Raw genomic sequence first — 16,593 nt, forward strand, 5'->3', positions numbered from 1 at the left:
GCTGTTTTGACTTTGCCTCAATCAGTATTCTGCTTAAGGAAGTGACTGACACAGAAAGTGGCTCAGTAATGTGTTAATCTTTCATCTTTCCGCTCATTTAAATGAGATCTGATATGTTATTTTTTTCTTATTTGTAGTTGTGCTAACTTTCACATAAAAGTGTGTTTTTATTCGCCTGTAAAGATTTTACACACAAAAAACCCCAATAGGTACATTTTAGTAACCAGTTGTTATAGAAGTGGCATTCTATGTCTAATAGGGAAAAATAATTAAAATTGCCAAGGTACAACACTGCAAACAAATAGCAAATGGCAAAGTAAATTTACAGAATGTTACATGATTTATGCACACACCAAAGATGAACCAAAAAAAAAAACAGCAGCGCTGCATGCAGTTGTGCTCTGAGCAACATCCAGTAATTACAGTAGCTGTAATGAAACTTCCCATGATAAGAATAGTTGAAAAGATGTATTACAATAAAACATTAATAGGTAAAGGTCACATCTATTTATATAGCACATTTCCAACAGCTCAAGCTACATAAAGTGCTTCACAAGCAAAACAGCTCAATGTTAAAAGACATTGAGCTGTCTTTTAACATTGAGAATAAGCCAAAAAAAAAAAAACTGAAAAATGAAACATGATTACACAGCTATCTGAAACAATCTGCTATAAAAACAAAACACCTCGGTTATCTTGCACTAAAAGCCAGACCATAGAACTGAGTCTTCATATGGGATTTAAGATGCTCGAGAGTTTGTTAAGAAGCAGGCTATTCCAGAGCGCAGGACCTGCTACAGTAAAGGCTCTGTCGCCACGAGAAATAAACTTAGACCTGACAATAGACATCATCAATTGTGCCACAGACCTCATGGTTCTTTTTGGTGCAGGAATAGGTAGGTGAGGGAACAACCATGTAGACATTTAAAAATAAAAAATAGCAATTTAAATTGGACCCTATAAAAGACAGGAAGCCAGTGAAGGAAAGCCAAAACTGTGGGAATACAACAAGAACATATAAACAGTCTCACAGCAACAAATCCAAAAGTATTTTTGAATTGAATTGTCGATAAGATTGGTGCATAGTCCAACAATCCAAGTTGATCATGCAAACCCCTTAGAGAAATCACATAAATCACATTCAAAATAGTATCCTACAGGCATCTAACTTGATCCTCTTCAATGCTACAGCAGGTAGGATCTGCTGAATGACCATGAAAACAGCCCAAACTCTAAAATGATGGCTTTTGTTCCAGCTGCGAAAGTAAAAGTAAAAAAATCACTCACTTTATTTTTGGTAAATTGTCCAACATTAAACATAGGAAACAGTAAAAGAAACAACAATAAACAAACAAACAAACCCACAATTTACCCCAAAAAAAAAAGGAATAGGCTGAAGCAAAGCTTATTCTTGCCTACCCTGTTTTATACTTACAACCTTTACAACCTACCAGGTTCTTCACAGCATGTGTATAAAATTTCAAATCTGCATAACAACATAGGATTTTATCATTTTACATGTTAAAGCTCTTTTAAAGTTATGTCCAAGAAAGGACATAACTTAAAATCATCATTCAATTCATTCCACAGTTTTACACCAACAACTGAAACACATCTACACTTTATCTGGCTCTTCTCGTTTGCACATTCAAATATAAACAAACCTCGTAAATTCTATTTATTTTCTCTTAACTTGAATAATTTCTGAATACCAGAAGGAAGACTTTTGTTCAATGCTTCATACAGATAACTAGTAATGCTTTGCATAAGTCAATAAACACACCCACGGTATTAAGCTTATGGTCAAGTGCTGCAGCAATGTGCTCCACAAACCCCATCACAGCTAAAGTTGTGGAGCAGTTGTTCCTAAAGCTGTACTGGTGCTCATTTAATATATTATTTTTATTAAGGAAAAAGTCCAGCCTTTTTATGAATAATTTTTCCAGAATTTTTGAAAATTGTGGTAGCAATGATATCGGCCTTAAATGTGTCAATATTTGCTTGTCACCACCTTTATGGACTGGCAAAACCTTTGCCATCTTCATTTTATCAGGAAAGGTTCCAGTTAGGAATGATCTGTTACAAATATTGGTAAGAGGTTTAATAATACAATAGCCATATCAATATCATTACAATCTTTGGATTTCTTATTTTTTCATTTTTTTAACTACCTCTATTACCTCACTTTCACTCACTATTCCCAGAAACATTGTATTAATATTATTGAAATTATAATTATGCTTTCCATATGTCTAAAAAAATGTAAGGAGAGAAAAACAACAACAACAGCAATATGCATAACTGATTCCTGGCAATGATAACTAGTAGTTGTGTCATATTGACATACTGAAAACTACTCAGTGTACCTCTATGACAAAGAAAAGGGAAACTATATTCTCCCTGAAACTGCATCTTACTTACCAACCCACCAAACATACATTTAAACTCGGAAGGAAGGAAGGAAGGAAGGAAGGAAGGAAGGAAGGAAGGAAGGAAGGAAGGAAGGAAGGAAGGAAGGAAGGAAGGAAGGAAGGAAGGAAGGAAGGAAGCTGGAATACCTGTGGGCAAATCATGCATGTACCTGGAAGAAAATATGAACACTAAAGAACTGGCTGGTCATAAGGCTGCCCTGCTTTGCCCTTTGCAGAGAGATCACTGGTTATGCATTAAATACTTAAAAGAAAAACAGAAGATTTAGCTGAGCCGAAAAAAGTGTCACCATGTCTGCATCAAACACTTTTTCAAACTGATAAGTTTAAATGCAGCTGTGAAACCAGTTTCTTTCAGCTTTCAGACAATTAGGGAAGACAACAACTAAAACTCTCACTTTAGCCCAAAAGTTAATTTAAATTAAAACAATTTGAAAAAGTCTGACATGGATTATCACTTTAACATTTAAAGCAGCTGGGGTCTTGCCTCCAGGACTGTGAAGCTTACCACCGAGGCTTCATGCACTCGGAACAGGGGAAAGACCACAGGAAATAAACTCACAAGTTTACAAAGGAAATGAGCTTATCAGAAGTACAAAGCTTTCATTAGTAAATACAGCAGGTGTAATTTTGTACTTTTAAAGCTGCAATAGCAGTCCATCTGTAGGAACAAAGGTTATAAAACAACCATACTCATTGATTCTGGTAAGGCAGGTTGTCTTTTACTGAAACAAGATGTTTTATTCCGGGTCACAAATGCTAGACTTCCTACGAAGAACAGGGGAAACAGGCAAACCAATGTTATCCTCAAAGCCATGAAGATGGTCCAAATCCCTGCAGGATATAGGATACTTTATTACATTCTCTCAGACTTTATAGTCTTGTAAGAAAATAGTTAATATTTATTTTGTAAACCACAAATTACAAAAAATAAAACTAGAGATTTTGCAACAATGCATTACCTTGAACTCGATTTGCGTAGAAATATTTGGTTACTCTCCCTGCCACATTAGAGGCTGTGCAGCTGTAGACTCCTGAAGCCTTAAAGCCCAGAGTTAAAATTGGCTCTATCTCATTGTGCTTGTGGATCCACATCTGCGTAGGATCTGCAAAGTGCCAGCTGTAAACTGGAGCAGGGTTTCCTGTAGCCGAGCAGTTCAAAGAGATTTTTGTACCAACATATATATCATGGGTCTCATTTTCAGGCTTGGCAAAGGTTGGTGGGTCTGATGAAATCATATACAGACAGAGTGGAAAAAATAAAAGAAATTACAATGAAGTTTAAGACAGGTTGACATTCAGCTCCGAATTTGACTACTACTGATGGATAAATCAAGAGAATGTATCAAACTTACAGAAAACTGTTAAAACTTGTGACTCTGATCGCATCGGTGCAGGACTTTGTCCTGTAAGGTTTAGCTTCGCTTCACACCAGACCTCCACTCCATCATCCGCTGCGTCCACCTCTATGAATGCTTGTAAAGATTCATTGACTGGAACTTTACCTTTGTCTTCAGAGGCCCTTTGAAAAATCATCTTATTTTCTTTGTACCAGGATATGACAAGCCTGTCCGCTGGCGCAACATCTTCAACATCGCACTGTAGGAGTTCAGATCCACCAGTGGTATACATAGGGCTTCTGGGCTTAGGCATGGATACTTTCTTTGGCATTTCTTAAGCAGAAAGTGACAAATAGCAGAAAAAAGCTAATTAGAGCATTATTAATGACTAGCTTTAAAAAAGGTTTGATTTGACTAAAACTGTCATATAAGCAACTTACTGTAAATGGTGATTGGTAACCTTTTCAATGTCTGGTTACCATCAGCCCACACAAAACACTGCGGTTTTGTAAGCCAGTCTTTTACTTCGTCAATCTTCAACTCTACAGTGGAGACCCCCTCTTTGAAGCCTATTCTTCCAGATGTAGACTCCCAGGTTATCCCCTCAACATTGTTGCATGATGATGTGCTGCAGTTGACTGAAGTGGAACCTCCATACTCCACAAAAACCATTGGGGGATCCAACTTCATTTCACAGGAATGTGCCTGCTTCCCTTGAACACAATAAACACAGTTTGGTTATTATACATGACCTGGACCAAGGTGAAGAAAACTTCTCCAGGGTCTGAGAAAACAAATTCCAAGTGAAATATATTCCACGTTAATGTGGGCAGACAGTTGTAGCATTTTCATTTAGGATATGCTTCTCTTTGCTTGGACTATTTTTTTTTTTTTTTATGAAATATTCCTGTTCTAGCAAGATGAAGCACCCGTGTCTTCTGTTTACTAGTTTCCATACTGAATCAAGGCATCAAAGATAGTTTGCCATGCCACTCGTCCATGCTCATAACTAATGCTGTTTATCACATGTCAAGATGTTACTTGCTATACATTTCTTCACATTTTAAAATGATTTTTATACTTAGAGTTGTTTAGGTCATTATATCCTTTCTGATGGCTCTTTTATTGCTTCCTGCTTTCATCATAGATAAAACACATACAAAGACTTGGTGAGTTTGTGTCTTTTCATGGTACTGCTGATGACAGTACCATGAAAAGTTAAAAGTATACCACTATTCTTTCTGAACAGTACCAAGTTTAAATCAGGAAGTTCCCAGGTAGGAAAACGTTGTTTGCTAGATATATTTATTTCATTGCAGATCCAGAAAATTTGCATGTGTGATTCACCTGAAACAGAAAGCCGCAATGACATTTTTTATCTTGATCAACACTGCAGCATGCAAATTACAGGAGGAGTGTAAAATAATCAAATCAAACAAATTTGAGGGGAGAAGTAAGATAATTAACATATATAACAATTTAACTATATAAATCATTTTGCATTTTTTCAAACAAAGCATCCAAACTAATTAAGTACAAAACAAAAGCAGGAAAGATACAGGAAAGATTAGAGCTTCAGCCAAAGCAGAATCAGCAACAGCTATACTGATTTCCTCTATGGGTGAGGGCAGAATAGGACACTCAAAACATCTTATGCAGATGCCATATGAATGTTATTAGATGTTTTGTCCTTTGGCTAGTTAATCAATAAAATTAATACTACATTTAGTTCTCCCTTTCCACTATAGTTATAAGTTTGTGAAGTAACTAAATGAAAAACTTAAAATCATTAAATTGATCACAAATGCATGTGCTTCTAACTTTATGAGTTGTTTGCCCCTTTTTCTCTGCATTGATCAGCTGGTGTCTTTGTTCATCATGTATGGCAAGTGGTGCTTGTGAACTGTGGAAAAATGTGGTAAGTCTATTTCCTCAATATTTCTCTATCTTCCTCTCTACCCTATCGATAGATCTCAGTGTGCACTAAGTATTCGTTTCAAGAAGCTGAGCTACCAGAAACAGAACAAAATGTGTTTAACACAGTTCAATTAAACAGACTTCAGTTTATTAGTCCACATCCAGTTTAGATTACATAACACCTTAACACGGTTTCAAAGGAATAACGGGTATAATTCAGGCCCAGAAATATGTAATTGGGTCTTACTAATATTATCTGGTCATAGGGACTGATACATTTCCATTGCATAATTGCATGTTAATCATGGTTAATGCGTAGTCCAACAGTGACCAATTAATCTCACTTGCTAATATTTTTTGAGGGCTCTATTAAAAAACACACTTGCTTTTATATGTATTTCACGTTTTATATTGAATATCTAAAACAGGATAGTTCTTGAAAACAGTTCTTTAATCAAATATGCTTTAGACTCTTGTTCTCTGTAGCTTTAAGTCTTTGCTCCACATGCAGAAAGAAATATTGCAATAGGCCCATTACTTGTAGATGCTTAACTTAAAGCTTTAACAGATTTGATGTAGGTTTCATCAACCAGTTTCAGCATAACATTTTAAGCAGCATGTTTAACAGCTTAATCTTACAAACTCGCGGCTTGATGGCTGCCCGAAATCAGAAAGATAAATATACTGTCCCGGCACAAACAAGCACACAATGCTCAATTAGCCTACCTGTGAACTGGATTAAGATGAAGATAAGGAAGAAGCACATTGTTGTTTCAACAAGTCGTGCTTTTACAATGCACATATATATAAATGAAAAAATGTGCGTTCTTGTCTTTTGTAGGACATCCTCCAAGGTGGGAGGTTCTTCTGAAGCCCATGTCAGGTTGATTCTACATGGTGAGGATCATAACTGTGATGTAAAAGAGGCTGTTGGTGCATAATAAAACCCCCAGTGTGGTTGAATTACAACAATGCAAAAATGAACTAAAAATATGTACAATTTTCTGGAAATGAGTGTATTTGTCCTTGATTTGTGAAGGTAAACAATTTGATCTGCCAATGGAATGAGTACATTTCACTTAGAATAGGAACAACTCATCTCCATCATCTTATTTCAAGTGCAGCGTTATATAATTCTTATTTTGGTGGTCAGAATATTCATTTAATTGGCAGATCATCTCATTTACCTTTAGAAATCAAGGACAAATACACTCATTTCAAGAAAATTGTTGTTATTTTTGTCATATCTTTCTGGGATGAACCCGGACACAGCACGCACACACAGAGCTAGTTCTTAAAAGTGAGTTTATTGAACAGTGTGGATGATGGATGACGATGGGACCCAGAGTCCTTTACCAGATGTAGGGTGCAGAAGCTGGCCGGCAGGAGTAGTGCGGAGAGTCAGACCAGAAAGGAACACTGGAGCCGAGAACTTGAGACCAGGACGGAACACCAGGAGTCGAGAACTTAAGACCAAGACGGAACCCAGCAGCCGAGAACTTGAAGCCAGGACTGAGCACAGGAGCCGTATCAGAGACCACAGCGGAACACCGGAACCGGCGAACCCAAACTGTGGGCTGAGTAGGAACGGAGTCTCTGGCTGTGACTTAGCTGGAACAGTGTTTCAGGCTGAGGCTGGGCTGGAGCGGAGTCTCTGGCTGAGGCTGGGCTAGAATGGAGTCTCTGGCCGAGGGTGAGCTGGTACAGAGCTGAAGCAGAGTCTCTGGCAGTGACTGAACAAAAAAACTTTTTTTTTTTGGAATGACCATGACCTGGATGACTGAGAATCTTCACCAGCAACTTGATTGCAGTTGTTGCTGCTAAGGGCGGCCCAACCATTTATTAGGTTTTTTGGTGGCAATTACTTTTTCACACTGGGCCCCATAATAATAAAAACCTTAATTTTGTGTTGCTTGTGTTGTCTTTGACCAGTATGTAAATCTGTTTGATGTTCTGAAACACTTAGGCGTGACAAACATGCAAAAGAAATCAGGAAGGGGGCAAACATTTTTTCACACCATTGTAATGTTAAAAGAAAATCTGTGATGACTTACCAGCGAAAGAGAAGTAAAGCGGTGCCAATATATGTGCGACTAATAATTTTCTTTTTAAAAAAATAGATTTTTGTTCTTTTCTTTTCCTTTTTTTCCCCTTTTCTCTCTGTGAAATAATGCTACTGCATTATTTCTTTATGTGCTGCAGATATTAATGAATGCTATAACGTTTTACACACCTTACTGGGACCATCAGTAGTGCCAGGGAGTGCAGCAGGTGGACAAACATTCATTAGTTTTAAAAAATTATACAAACACAATACACATTTTTAGAAAGTAGCTACTAGTGTGAGAGGCTGACTGGGTTGGGCGATCATCAGTTTCTCCTCCAGATGGGACCACTCCCTTCTGTAGTAAAAGGCCTTTCTCAGCCAGAGGACAGTGGAGTGCATGTCTACTGTGGATCATTAATTTTTTTTTTCCTTACTCAATGAGTCCAACTTCAACTAGCCTCCTGCCAAACGCATGCATTACATCTGCCTGGACATAGTTATTAGCTGACGTCCTACACACGGCAAAGAAACAGTCCTGTAAAAAAAATGTATTGCCTTTCCAAATAACCTAAACCACGTGTTTGAACATGTTTCTAGCTGTGCTGTTGGAGAGGCTTTCCTCGTCTACAGTCAACGCGAAGTCTGCTGTCTCTGGAAGCTTTGTTGTGTTAATGTTGGGTTCATCTATGGAGTAACACAGGGAAACTGCTCCAAGATAATAACCTCAGCTCTGATGCTAGTATGAATAATTTGCATTTCATTGTGCTGGACTTTTTTTCACTTCATATTTGTTTAGGCTGTTGTTGCTGCTTGTCTTGATGTGAATGTAGAAAAAGCAAGTGTTTTTATAAATAAGTGACGAACAGCTCCTAACAGTGCATGCATGACTGTGGGATAACGGTGATCATCAAAGGGTACGTGATTGATGATAGATGGATGTGTTGTTGATTTAATTATTGCACATTCAAGTTGAGCTGAGATTGGTTTCCTTACCATCATGTGGCAAAAAAAACTATATGAAAAAATTATAGTTAATCAAACACACAAGTTAGAGGTCACATAGGGCACAACTGCTTTTTAGGATGAAACATGCAAAATGTGAGAATCATTAACAGAACTCTCATACTTTACCAACCCAGGGGACTCTGAATGTAAGCACTCAAAAAAAGCTACTAATCATTCACTGTGCCAACCGTAGCTGAAGCACAAAACTGGAATAATTTAGTTAAACTCATCAAGTTTTTTTTAATTTTAATGATTTTTTCCTTTATCTCCTCAACAATGAACTAAACACACATTTGAAGAAAAAAAAAAAAAGGAAATTAGTCTGATTTCTGTAGAAAAGGAATCTGTAACTCACTATAGAGACCCATTCTTGAATTCTGGTCGAGTGCCACACGAAAATCATTCAGAGGGCTGCAATTTGGAAATCTTCTCACATTACTCACATTACACGCAGCTTTGGAGATGCCCCAACACGTTCACAGGAGAAGCATTTTCATAGTAAAGCTCGTATCTTTTAACTGCATGACTAACTGTGCCGTACCCCATCTGCCAAGTTGTTATGGCGACAGAAGAAAAATACAAAAACATTTGACACACTTTTTCATCTCAATATGTGTTGGTAATGACAAGGGGAAACAATTAAGAGCACACAGTATTAAGACAAAAATTACAATTAAAAAAAGCTTTATTTTATCAGCTGAACACAGGATTACACCCATTTCTCTTTACATTCCCTTTGTTGTCAGGATCTAGTTAGTGAGCAGACGACTCAGTGCTGTACAATGTAAGGCTGTCTTAAAGAGCCAAAGGGACAGGCAAAGTAAAAGTAACACAATCCCCAAATCATACTCGACATGAGGGGATTTACAACACTTAAAGATGCCTCAACAATACGTTAACCTTTTAACTCACAGTAAATGTACATGAGCACTGTTAAAACAAACCTGTTTTTTTATTATTATTTTAAATTTCACAACAATAAATGCAGATTTTACATCAGCTTTATGTTTTAAAATGATCTGATTAGCAACAACCTGTTTCATAATTAAAACATGTTAGTATGTATACCATAAGGCATCACAGCAATGGCATGTTATGGAAGGCGTACTCAGTGTTTCTAAGGCACAACACTTTAAACAAAATAAAAGACAAAACATTTGTAGAAGATTACAATTTATACACTATTTCATAACATTAGCAGTAAACGGAGTTGCTCACTGAGTAACATCATTATTCCAAAAATAAAGCAAAAAAAAAAAAAAACTAAAATAATTATTTCATCTGTAAGGAAGCCTTCTATCTCCAAAAATAGAGCAATAATTCTAAATAAAACAGATCAAAATTTTACTTTGTGCAAATATTGTTTAAAGTTGATTCACTGATGCAAAATGAAAAGGGATAGATGTAACAAGTCATAGGTCTTTGCTAAATCTACAGTTTAAACAATTAAACAATTAGTGCATAGTTCAAAAGCTCAACTTTGGAAAACAGAAATCTTAAAAAAAAAAAAAAAAGAAAAAACATTTTTTTTAAAAATACAGCACCATAATGGACAACTTGGAAAAGAGCTTTAGTGGTTGTTTGAATAGCCTGGATGAAAGGTCAACACAGATACTACCTGCTGCTAGCTTAACATCCACAATCAGGTCCAATTCTACGTGACCGTCGCTTTTGTGGTGGCTGTTAGAGAGAGATTATCAGAAAAACCAAGCAAAAAAGACAAACAGGATGTTGTAATTGATCCGACATGAAAACTGAAGAGTTACATAAGCCAATGGCAGGACTGCCCTAAATCCAGTGGTATGGCTGATCTCAGACGCTTCCATGCTTTACGTTCTTTTAGATCACATTATTGCTCCCTAGAAACATCAACAGAGAGATGAACAAAAATAAAATGTCAAAGGCATGATTTAAATCAGGTGACATTTAAACATTGATAACCCCCTCAAATATATATATATATACACATGCACCCCCCGTAATATTTGGCTAAATTGGCTCTAGCAAGCTGTACCTCAACCACACACCTTTGGAAGTCATTAAGTTCTGACTACAAGTCTGGCAAGATTTCCAATCACGAGATTAAACATACTTGGTACAGTTCATTTAATCTGATTGGTATCCTGGAAGAAAGGCCTAAAGCGTAGGTCATGTTAGCTAATGTTAGCTTGCTTTATCCATTCCAAAACCAATGTGTGTTTGGTCTCACTGTCCTGTTTAAGCATCAACTATGTCTAAGTTTAAACCAAGTAACAACTCCGTGTGAAAGGAAATTGGTTAGGCAAAACACCAGTGTCACACTTGCTTTAAAGTCCAAATTTTCAAGCTGGTTTTGCAATTGGTTCAAACTGTTTTGGAATGACAAAGCAAAAATATCCATACCGCTGATACGTACATTTAGGTTTAAAGCAATCTTTTGATTCTACCATTATATTTCTTGTACCCGGAAATAATATTGGGGACTTTACAAATTTCTACGCCAGTGTCTCACTCCAGTTGCATGCAGGTTTTATTTTATATTTAATTTCTGTGTTTTCCACTTTTTTTTGTGTTTGTTAGTAAACAGAGCACATTTATGTATATTTACCATAACAAGACCAGGTGACCAGAAGTACGATATTGCGCATGTTTGCAATGAATAAACAAGAAGAAACAGAGTTGAGCGAGTCAGCAATACCCAGTGAAGGTAAAGAAGTTAAGTGACCCTAACCCTACAGAGCGAGCAGGTCTTCGAATACGCCGAACTATCACTTTACTGCGAGGCATTGCAGGATGGTCTACTTGCTCTTACAGTAGCTGCAACAACTGTAGCCATCTTGCTCTCTGATAGCTCCGCGGTACTGCCGGAAGATGGAGCACAGCAATATATGCTGGTAGCGGCACACATTGCTGCAGCAAAGTTCTTTTCAGGCTCAAAAAGGACTAAGTAAACACTATCGGGACAATTGCTTAGTGTATAATCATTTATATAAAGCCAGATATATGTATTTTTTGTGATTTATTTTTATGGTCAAAAGTGAATAGGCCCCTTTAATGTTTTGGAGTTGCACCAGCCAGGCAGAGAATATGTGAAAGGAGCTAGAGATTAGGGTGATGGTACAGAGTCCTTCACATCTCAAAGACTTGGAGCTAATCACCAAAGATAAATTGTCAAAATACATGTGGAAACATCCAAAAAAAATTGGTGAGAAACCACATGTAGGGCTCTATTGCCTTAAGTGTGTCTGTCTGTCTATCTAGCTATTCGAATTTGTTTTGCTTTTTTTAATTACTTTTTTGTCTTTTGGTCGATGCCTGTTAAGTTTCCCTTCAGAAACTAATTTATTGGCATGATGAGAATAATTTAAATTTAAATTTTAAATTTATCAGGAGTATGAATAATTTTGGGCTTGGCTGTATGATATTAACAAAACCAGTGTCATCTGCTGCTGACATGGTGGAATTCAGCCGAAGCTCGCTTATTCATTCATTCATTCATACAGACAGACAGACAGACAGACAGACAGACAGACAGACAGACAGACATAAAAACATTATATATGCACTTAAGCTTGTATGTGTGAGCTTGATTCTGTCTGGATAAGTGGAAAAATCCACAAGAAATTCAAACATCTGCTTCAGTTACTGCTGTTTTTTTTATCTTTCTAGCTGAATGTTAAATAATCAGTCTAACCAGAATAAAACCCTTAGATAAATCATTAAGACCTCTAAATAAATATGGCATTCATTAATGAGCACATAGAGCCAAATGTTTCTGGCACATTTCGTTTACTTCCAAGGTGCATGGAGAGGGACAGGATCTGGTGAGGGGAAGACTCCAGCAACACTTTATAAAACTGAGAAAACCATTTTATAAGCAGATCAGCAAGTTTTGGCCTGTGGCCTCATAACCCTGAGGAAGTTTGTCGTTGTTTCCTCAGTATTTCAAGTGTTGCTTGAGATTTCACCTCACCAGTACAACGAGCAATAATAAATGTCTGTCTGAAACTGCAAGTTATCTCCACTTTACTGTTTTTCTCATTTATGCACTTTACTCTTGTCACAAAATATTCTCTTAAAAGCTGACATTGTACTTCTAATTATTGTTGTTGGATTTCTATGTATTAAACATATTTTGTTCTAGTAGCAGCTAAATGTTAGCATCAGCATGCATCAACTTTTTATAGCAACAAACCTGTTAACATGCAGTTGAGTAACCAGTCGTCAGCCATCTTAGATAGTTGTGCAGCACAAAAAGCAAAGTTCCCACCACCAGTTAGAACAACTTAAAAAACAAACAGACAGACCGGTCACATGAAAGGAAAAGATAATCCCAAAAAAGGCCAGGAAGGCAAGTGAGTCCAAGAGCAAGTGAGTCACATCACCAAAGTAAAGCTGATTATTGAACACATCTTACCCCTTTTTGCAGTCGGTAAAGGAAGTGTCTGTTTATACAGTGGCAATATTTTGGAAAGCTCAAAGATTTAACATTTTTAAAGCTACAGTGTCCCCAAACATGTACAAACAAACACAACCTGAACATGCACCCCAGATCAGTCCTCAAGTGGACTGATTTTTCACCAAGCAAGTTTTATAGCCAAGCCGTCCAACATTAAATTAAGGAAAAGTGAGGTTCATATAGGACCTGATGAGGTTGGTTGATAGCTGCCTTTCTGGAAACTAAATGTTCCTGTTGATGTCATATAAATGATGCCGAGGATGAAGACTAAAGCTCCCAGGCCAAGAAACACTCCTAATATGACTCCGAAGGTGGTCTGGTCCTCTGTGGGAGATGGGAATTTTTGTTACATTCACACTCTCAGTTCATCAGGATAGACTTTCTGGTCTTGGGACAGATGAGTTTCTTTTTTTATGATAAACTACAGATCCCACAATAAGGGCTATAACAATGAGTACAGCGATTACAATCCCAGCAGTGGTCCCCGTTGTACTACCTAATGGGAAACAACAGCATGGCAAGTTATGGACAAAATCAGCGAAGAGTAGGATAAGAAACACAGTGAATTCTATAGTGATGTATTTACCTGGAGTTTTGTTGATAGTGAAATATTTGGTTCTTTCAGCCACGCTGTTAGAGGCTCTGCAGCTGTAGACTCCTGTAACCTTAAAATCTGAAGTTAAAATCGGCCCAATCTCATCTTGCTTCTGGGGCCCCTCTAGCGTAGGGTCTGCAAAGTGCCAGCGGTAAGCTGGAGCAGGGTTTCCTGTGGCCGAGCAGTTCAAAGAGATTTCTGCACCAACAGAAACTTCGCGGGTCTCATTTTCAGGATGAGCGAAGGTTGGTGGGTCTGATGATGAGCATGAAATCATATACAGACAGAGAGGAAAGTAAATAAAGTGATTAAAATGCAGTTTGAGACAGGATAAAATTCAGCTCCGAATTTGACTACTACTGATGTATAAATCAAGAGAAGGTATGAAACTTACAGAAAACTGTTAAAACTTGTGACTCTGATTGCATCGGTGCAGGACTTTGTCCTGGAAGGTTTAGCATCGCTTCACACCAGACCTTCGCTCCATCATCTGCTGCATCCACCTTTACAGATGCTTGTAAGGATATATTGACGGGAACTTTACTTTTGTCTTCAAAGGTCTTTTGAAAGATCTTCTTATTTCCTTTGTACCAAGATATGACAAGCCTGTCCACTGGCGCAACATCTTCAACATCACACTGTAGGAGTTCAGATCCACCAGTGGTATACATAGGGCTTCTGGGCTTAGGCATGGATACTTTCTTTGGCATTTCTTAAGCAGAAAGTGACAAATAGCGGAAAAAAAGCTAATTAGAGCATTATTAGTGACTAGCTTTAAAAAAAGGTTTGACTTGCTTAAAACTGTCATATAAGCAACTTACTGTAAATGGTGATTGGTAACCTTTCAATTCTCTGGATACCATCAACCCACACGTAACACTGCGGTGTTGTAAGCCAGTCTTTTACTTCGTCAATCTTCAACTCTAAACTGGAGACCCCCTCTTTGAGGCCTGTTCCTCCAGATGAAGACTCCCAGCCCATCCCCTCAACATTGTTGCATGGTAATGTGCTGCAGTTGACTGAAGTGGAACCTCCATACTCCACAAAAACCATTGGGGGATCCAACTTAATTTCACAGGAATGTGCCTGCTTTCCTAGAAGGGCACAGTTAATATAAATTAAGTAAACATTTTTTCCCCACTAAATACATTTAGAATATATTTTTTGACATGAAACTGGTTAATGGGTAAAGGTGTGGGTAATGTGGTGCAATGGTTCATGGAAAAGAGGTATTGAACACAAAATAAAACATAAAAAGCTAAAAAAAAAAACAGGTTACATTTGTCAGCATCTATACTGGTATGTGTAAATCAATATGAGATGGTTTAATCTTAAGGAATGGCTAATAAACCAAGATACTGCACAGAGTGGTATGATTGGAAAAAGGATAAGGATACATTTAAAAAAAATCCAGCTGCACTTCTAAATGTTCTAGTGAGTGCTGTTGGAGCCATAATCTGGCGGTGCCAAGATCAACATTTCACCATAAACCAGCCATGGCCAGTGGCCCCTTGTGAGATTTCTGACATAATAATAATTGAAAAAGCTGTCAAAGAGCCAAGACGCGCTCCCTGTAAGCTTTAGAAAGAAAGACCTGGAAATGGGTAGAAACCTTTTTATCAAAACAATGTTCATTAAAACAATGTATTCCACTTATCCACAATATCCACCGTGAGCACTCATGGGACAAGAACACCTAACCTGACGCCGCCAGATAGATTTGCTTTGCATATCCATCTGGAAACCTTCCGTTGAAGTAATTTTGGGAAGGGGCGAAAATACTGGTTAGCTGATTGGCCTATGTTGGTGATAGACGGGCCAAATAAACCAATCAGATCAACGAAGCATATGACGTACTCGTCAACATGCTTCGTCGTCGCTCTGTTACGAGCACAACCACAACACAACCACAAGCCAAGCTACTCTTGCTGCTGCAGGTAAAGGCTCGTTAGCTCAGCAAAGAAATACTCTGTAATTCTGATCAAACTTGCTCGATAGCCACGCTAATGCTAGTTTCATCGGCTGAAGCCGCCATGTTCTTTAGACTGAACTGTCGCGCTTCCCGTTGCGTCACACCTCAATCCGCCTCAAAGCCAACGCTGATTGGACGTTCGTTTGGTGAACGGCTCCAAATTTTCTTTAACGGAGAGTAGCCAGACTGATCTGCGAGTGAAACCTTGAAAGCTCGCGAGATCAGGATGGTCTCACGAGGCTAAAGAACACCATCAGCATGGGAACAAATAATTCTAGAAAGGTTTTTGCCTTTTTTGGACCAATTCTAAACATAACAAAGTTCGATATAAAATGTTCAATATTTGGTTAAAAGAAAATAATTCATCTGCATTATTCCTCATGTTCCAATGCCTTAGTGGTACAGTATCTCACAACAGTCAGTACAACCCTCCCAGTTTTGTAAACATTTTATCTTTTCTTTTCTTGGGATAACACTGAAGATATGACACTTTGGTATAATGTAAAGTAGTCATTGTACAACTTATATAACTGTACATTTCCTGTCCATTCAAAGTAACACACAGCCAATAATTGTCTAAACCGCTGGCAGCAAAAGTGAGTACAGCCCTAAGTAAAAAATGTCCAAAATGTCCCCAATTAGCCATTTTTCTTCCCTGGTGTCGTGTGACTTGCCGTTGTTACAAGGTCTCAGGTGTCAGTGGAGAGCCAATGTGTTAAATGTGGTGTAATCACTCTCAAATCTGCTAATACTGATCACTGGAAGTTCAACATGGCACCTGATTGCAAAAAAACTATCTGAGGACCTAAAAAATAAGATTTGTTATTCCACATAAAGATTTGTTATTCCA

The 16,593-nt window shown here is 37.7% G+C and overlaps 2 protein-coding genes across 4 annotated transcripts; both read right to left on the reverse strand.

The window, feature by feature from the left end:
* Positions 1-3,739: 3,739 nt before the first annotated feature.
* Positions 3,740-4,502, reverse strand: LOC105937334 (intercellular adhesion molecule 5-like). Its single transcript, XM_036147878.1, has 2 exons — positions 4,210-4,502; positions 3,740-4,102 (listed from the first exon to the last, which is right to left on the reverse strand). Exons 1-2 carry the CDS (start codon positions 4,457-4,459, stop codon positions 3,762-3,764), a joined length of 591 nt encoding a protein of 196 aa, XP_036003771.1. The 5' UTR covers positions 4,460-4,502; the 3' UTR covers positions 3,740-3,761.
* A 4,903-nt stretch (positions 4,503-9,405) lies between these two features.
* LOC105937293 (hemicentin-2) lies at positions 9,406-14,261 on the reverse strand (the record flags this gene model as incomplete). Of its 3 annotated transcripts, none has more annotated exon segments than XR_004932928.1 (4): positions 9,406-10,597; positions 12,913-13,500; positions 13,763-14,026; positions 14,166-14,261. XR_004932928.1 is itself a non-coding variant. In XM_036147879.1 (4 exon segments), coding segments are annotated over 4 exon segments (518 nt in total), but the record flags the coding sequence as incomplete, so codon positions are not given.
* Positions 14,262-16,593: the final 2,332 nt, after the last annotated feature.

The sequence above is a fragment of the Fundulus heteroclitus genome, chromosome 16, assembly GCF_011125445.2.
Source record: "Fundulus heteroclitus isolate FHET01 chromosome 16, MU-UCD_Fhet_4.1, whole genome shotgun sequence".
NCBI lineage: Eukaryota > Metazoa > Chordata > Actinopteri > Cyprinodontiformes > Fundulidae > Fundulus > Fundulus heteroclitus.

What these genes read in the sequence shown, in the direction of transcription:
- LOC105937334 (XM_036147878.1), bottom strand. Translation starts at nt 4,459, where the DNA reads ATGAAGTTGGATCCCCCAATGGTTTTTGTGGAGTATGGAGGTTCCACT. An exon ending in GTTACCAATCACCATTTACA is followed by an intron (nt 4,103 to 4,209) that starts GTAAGTTGCTTA and finishes TTTCTGCTTAAG; the next exon opens with AAATGCCAAAGAAAGTATCC.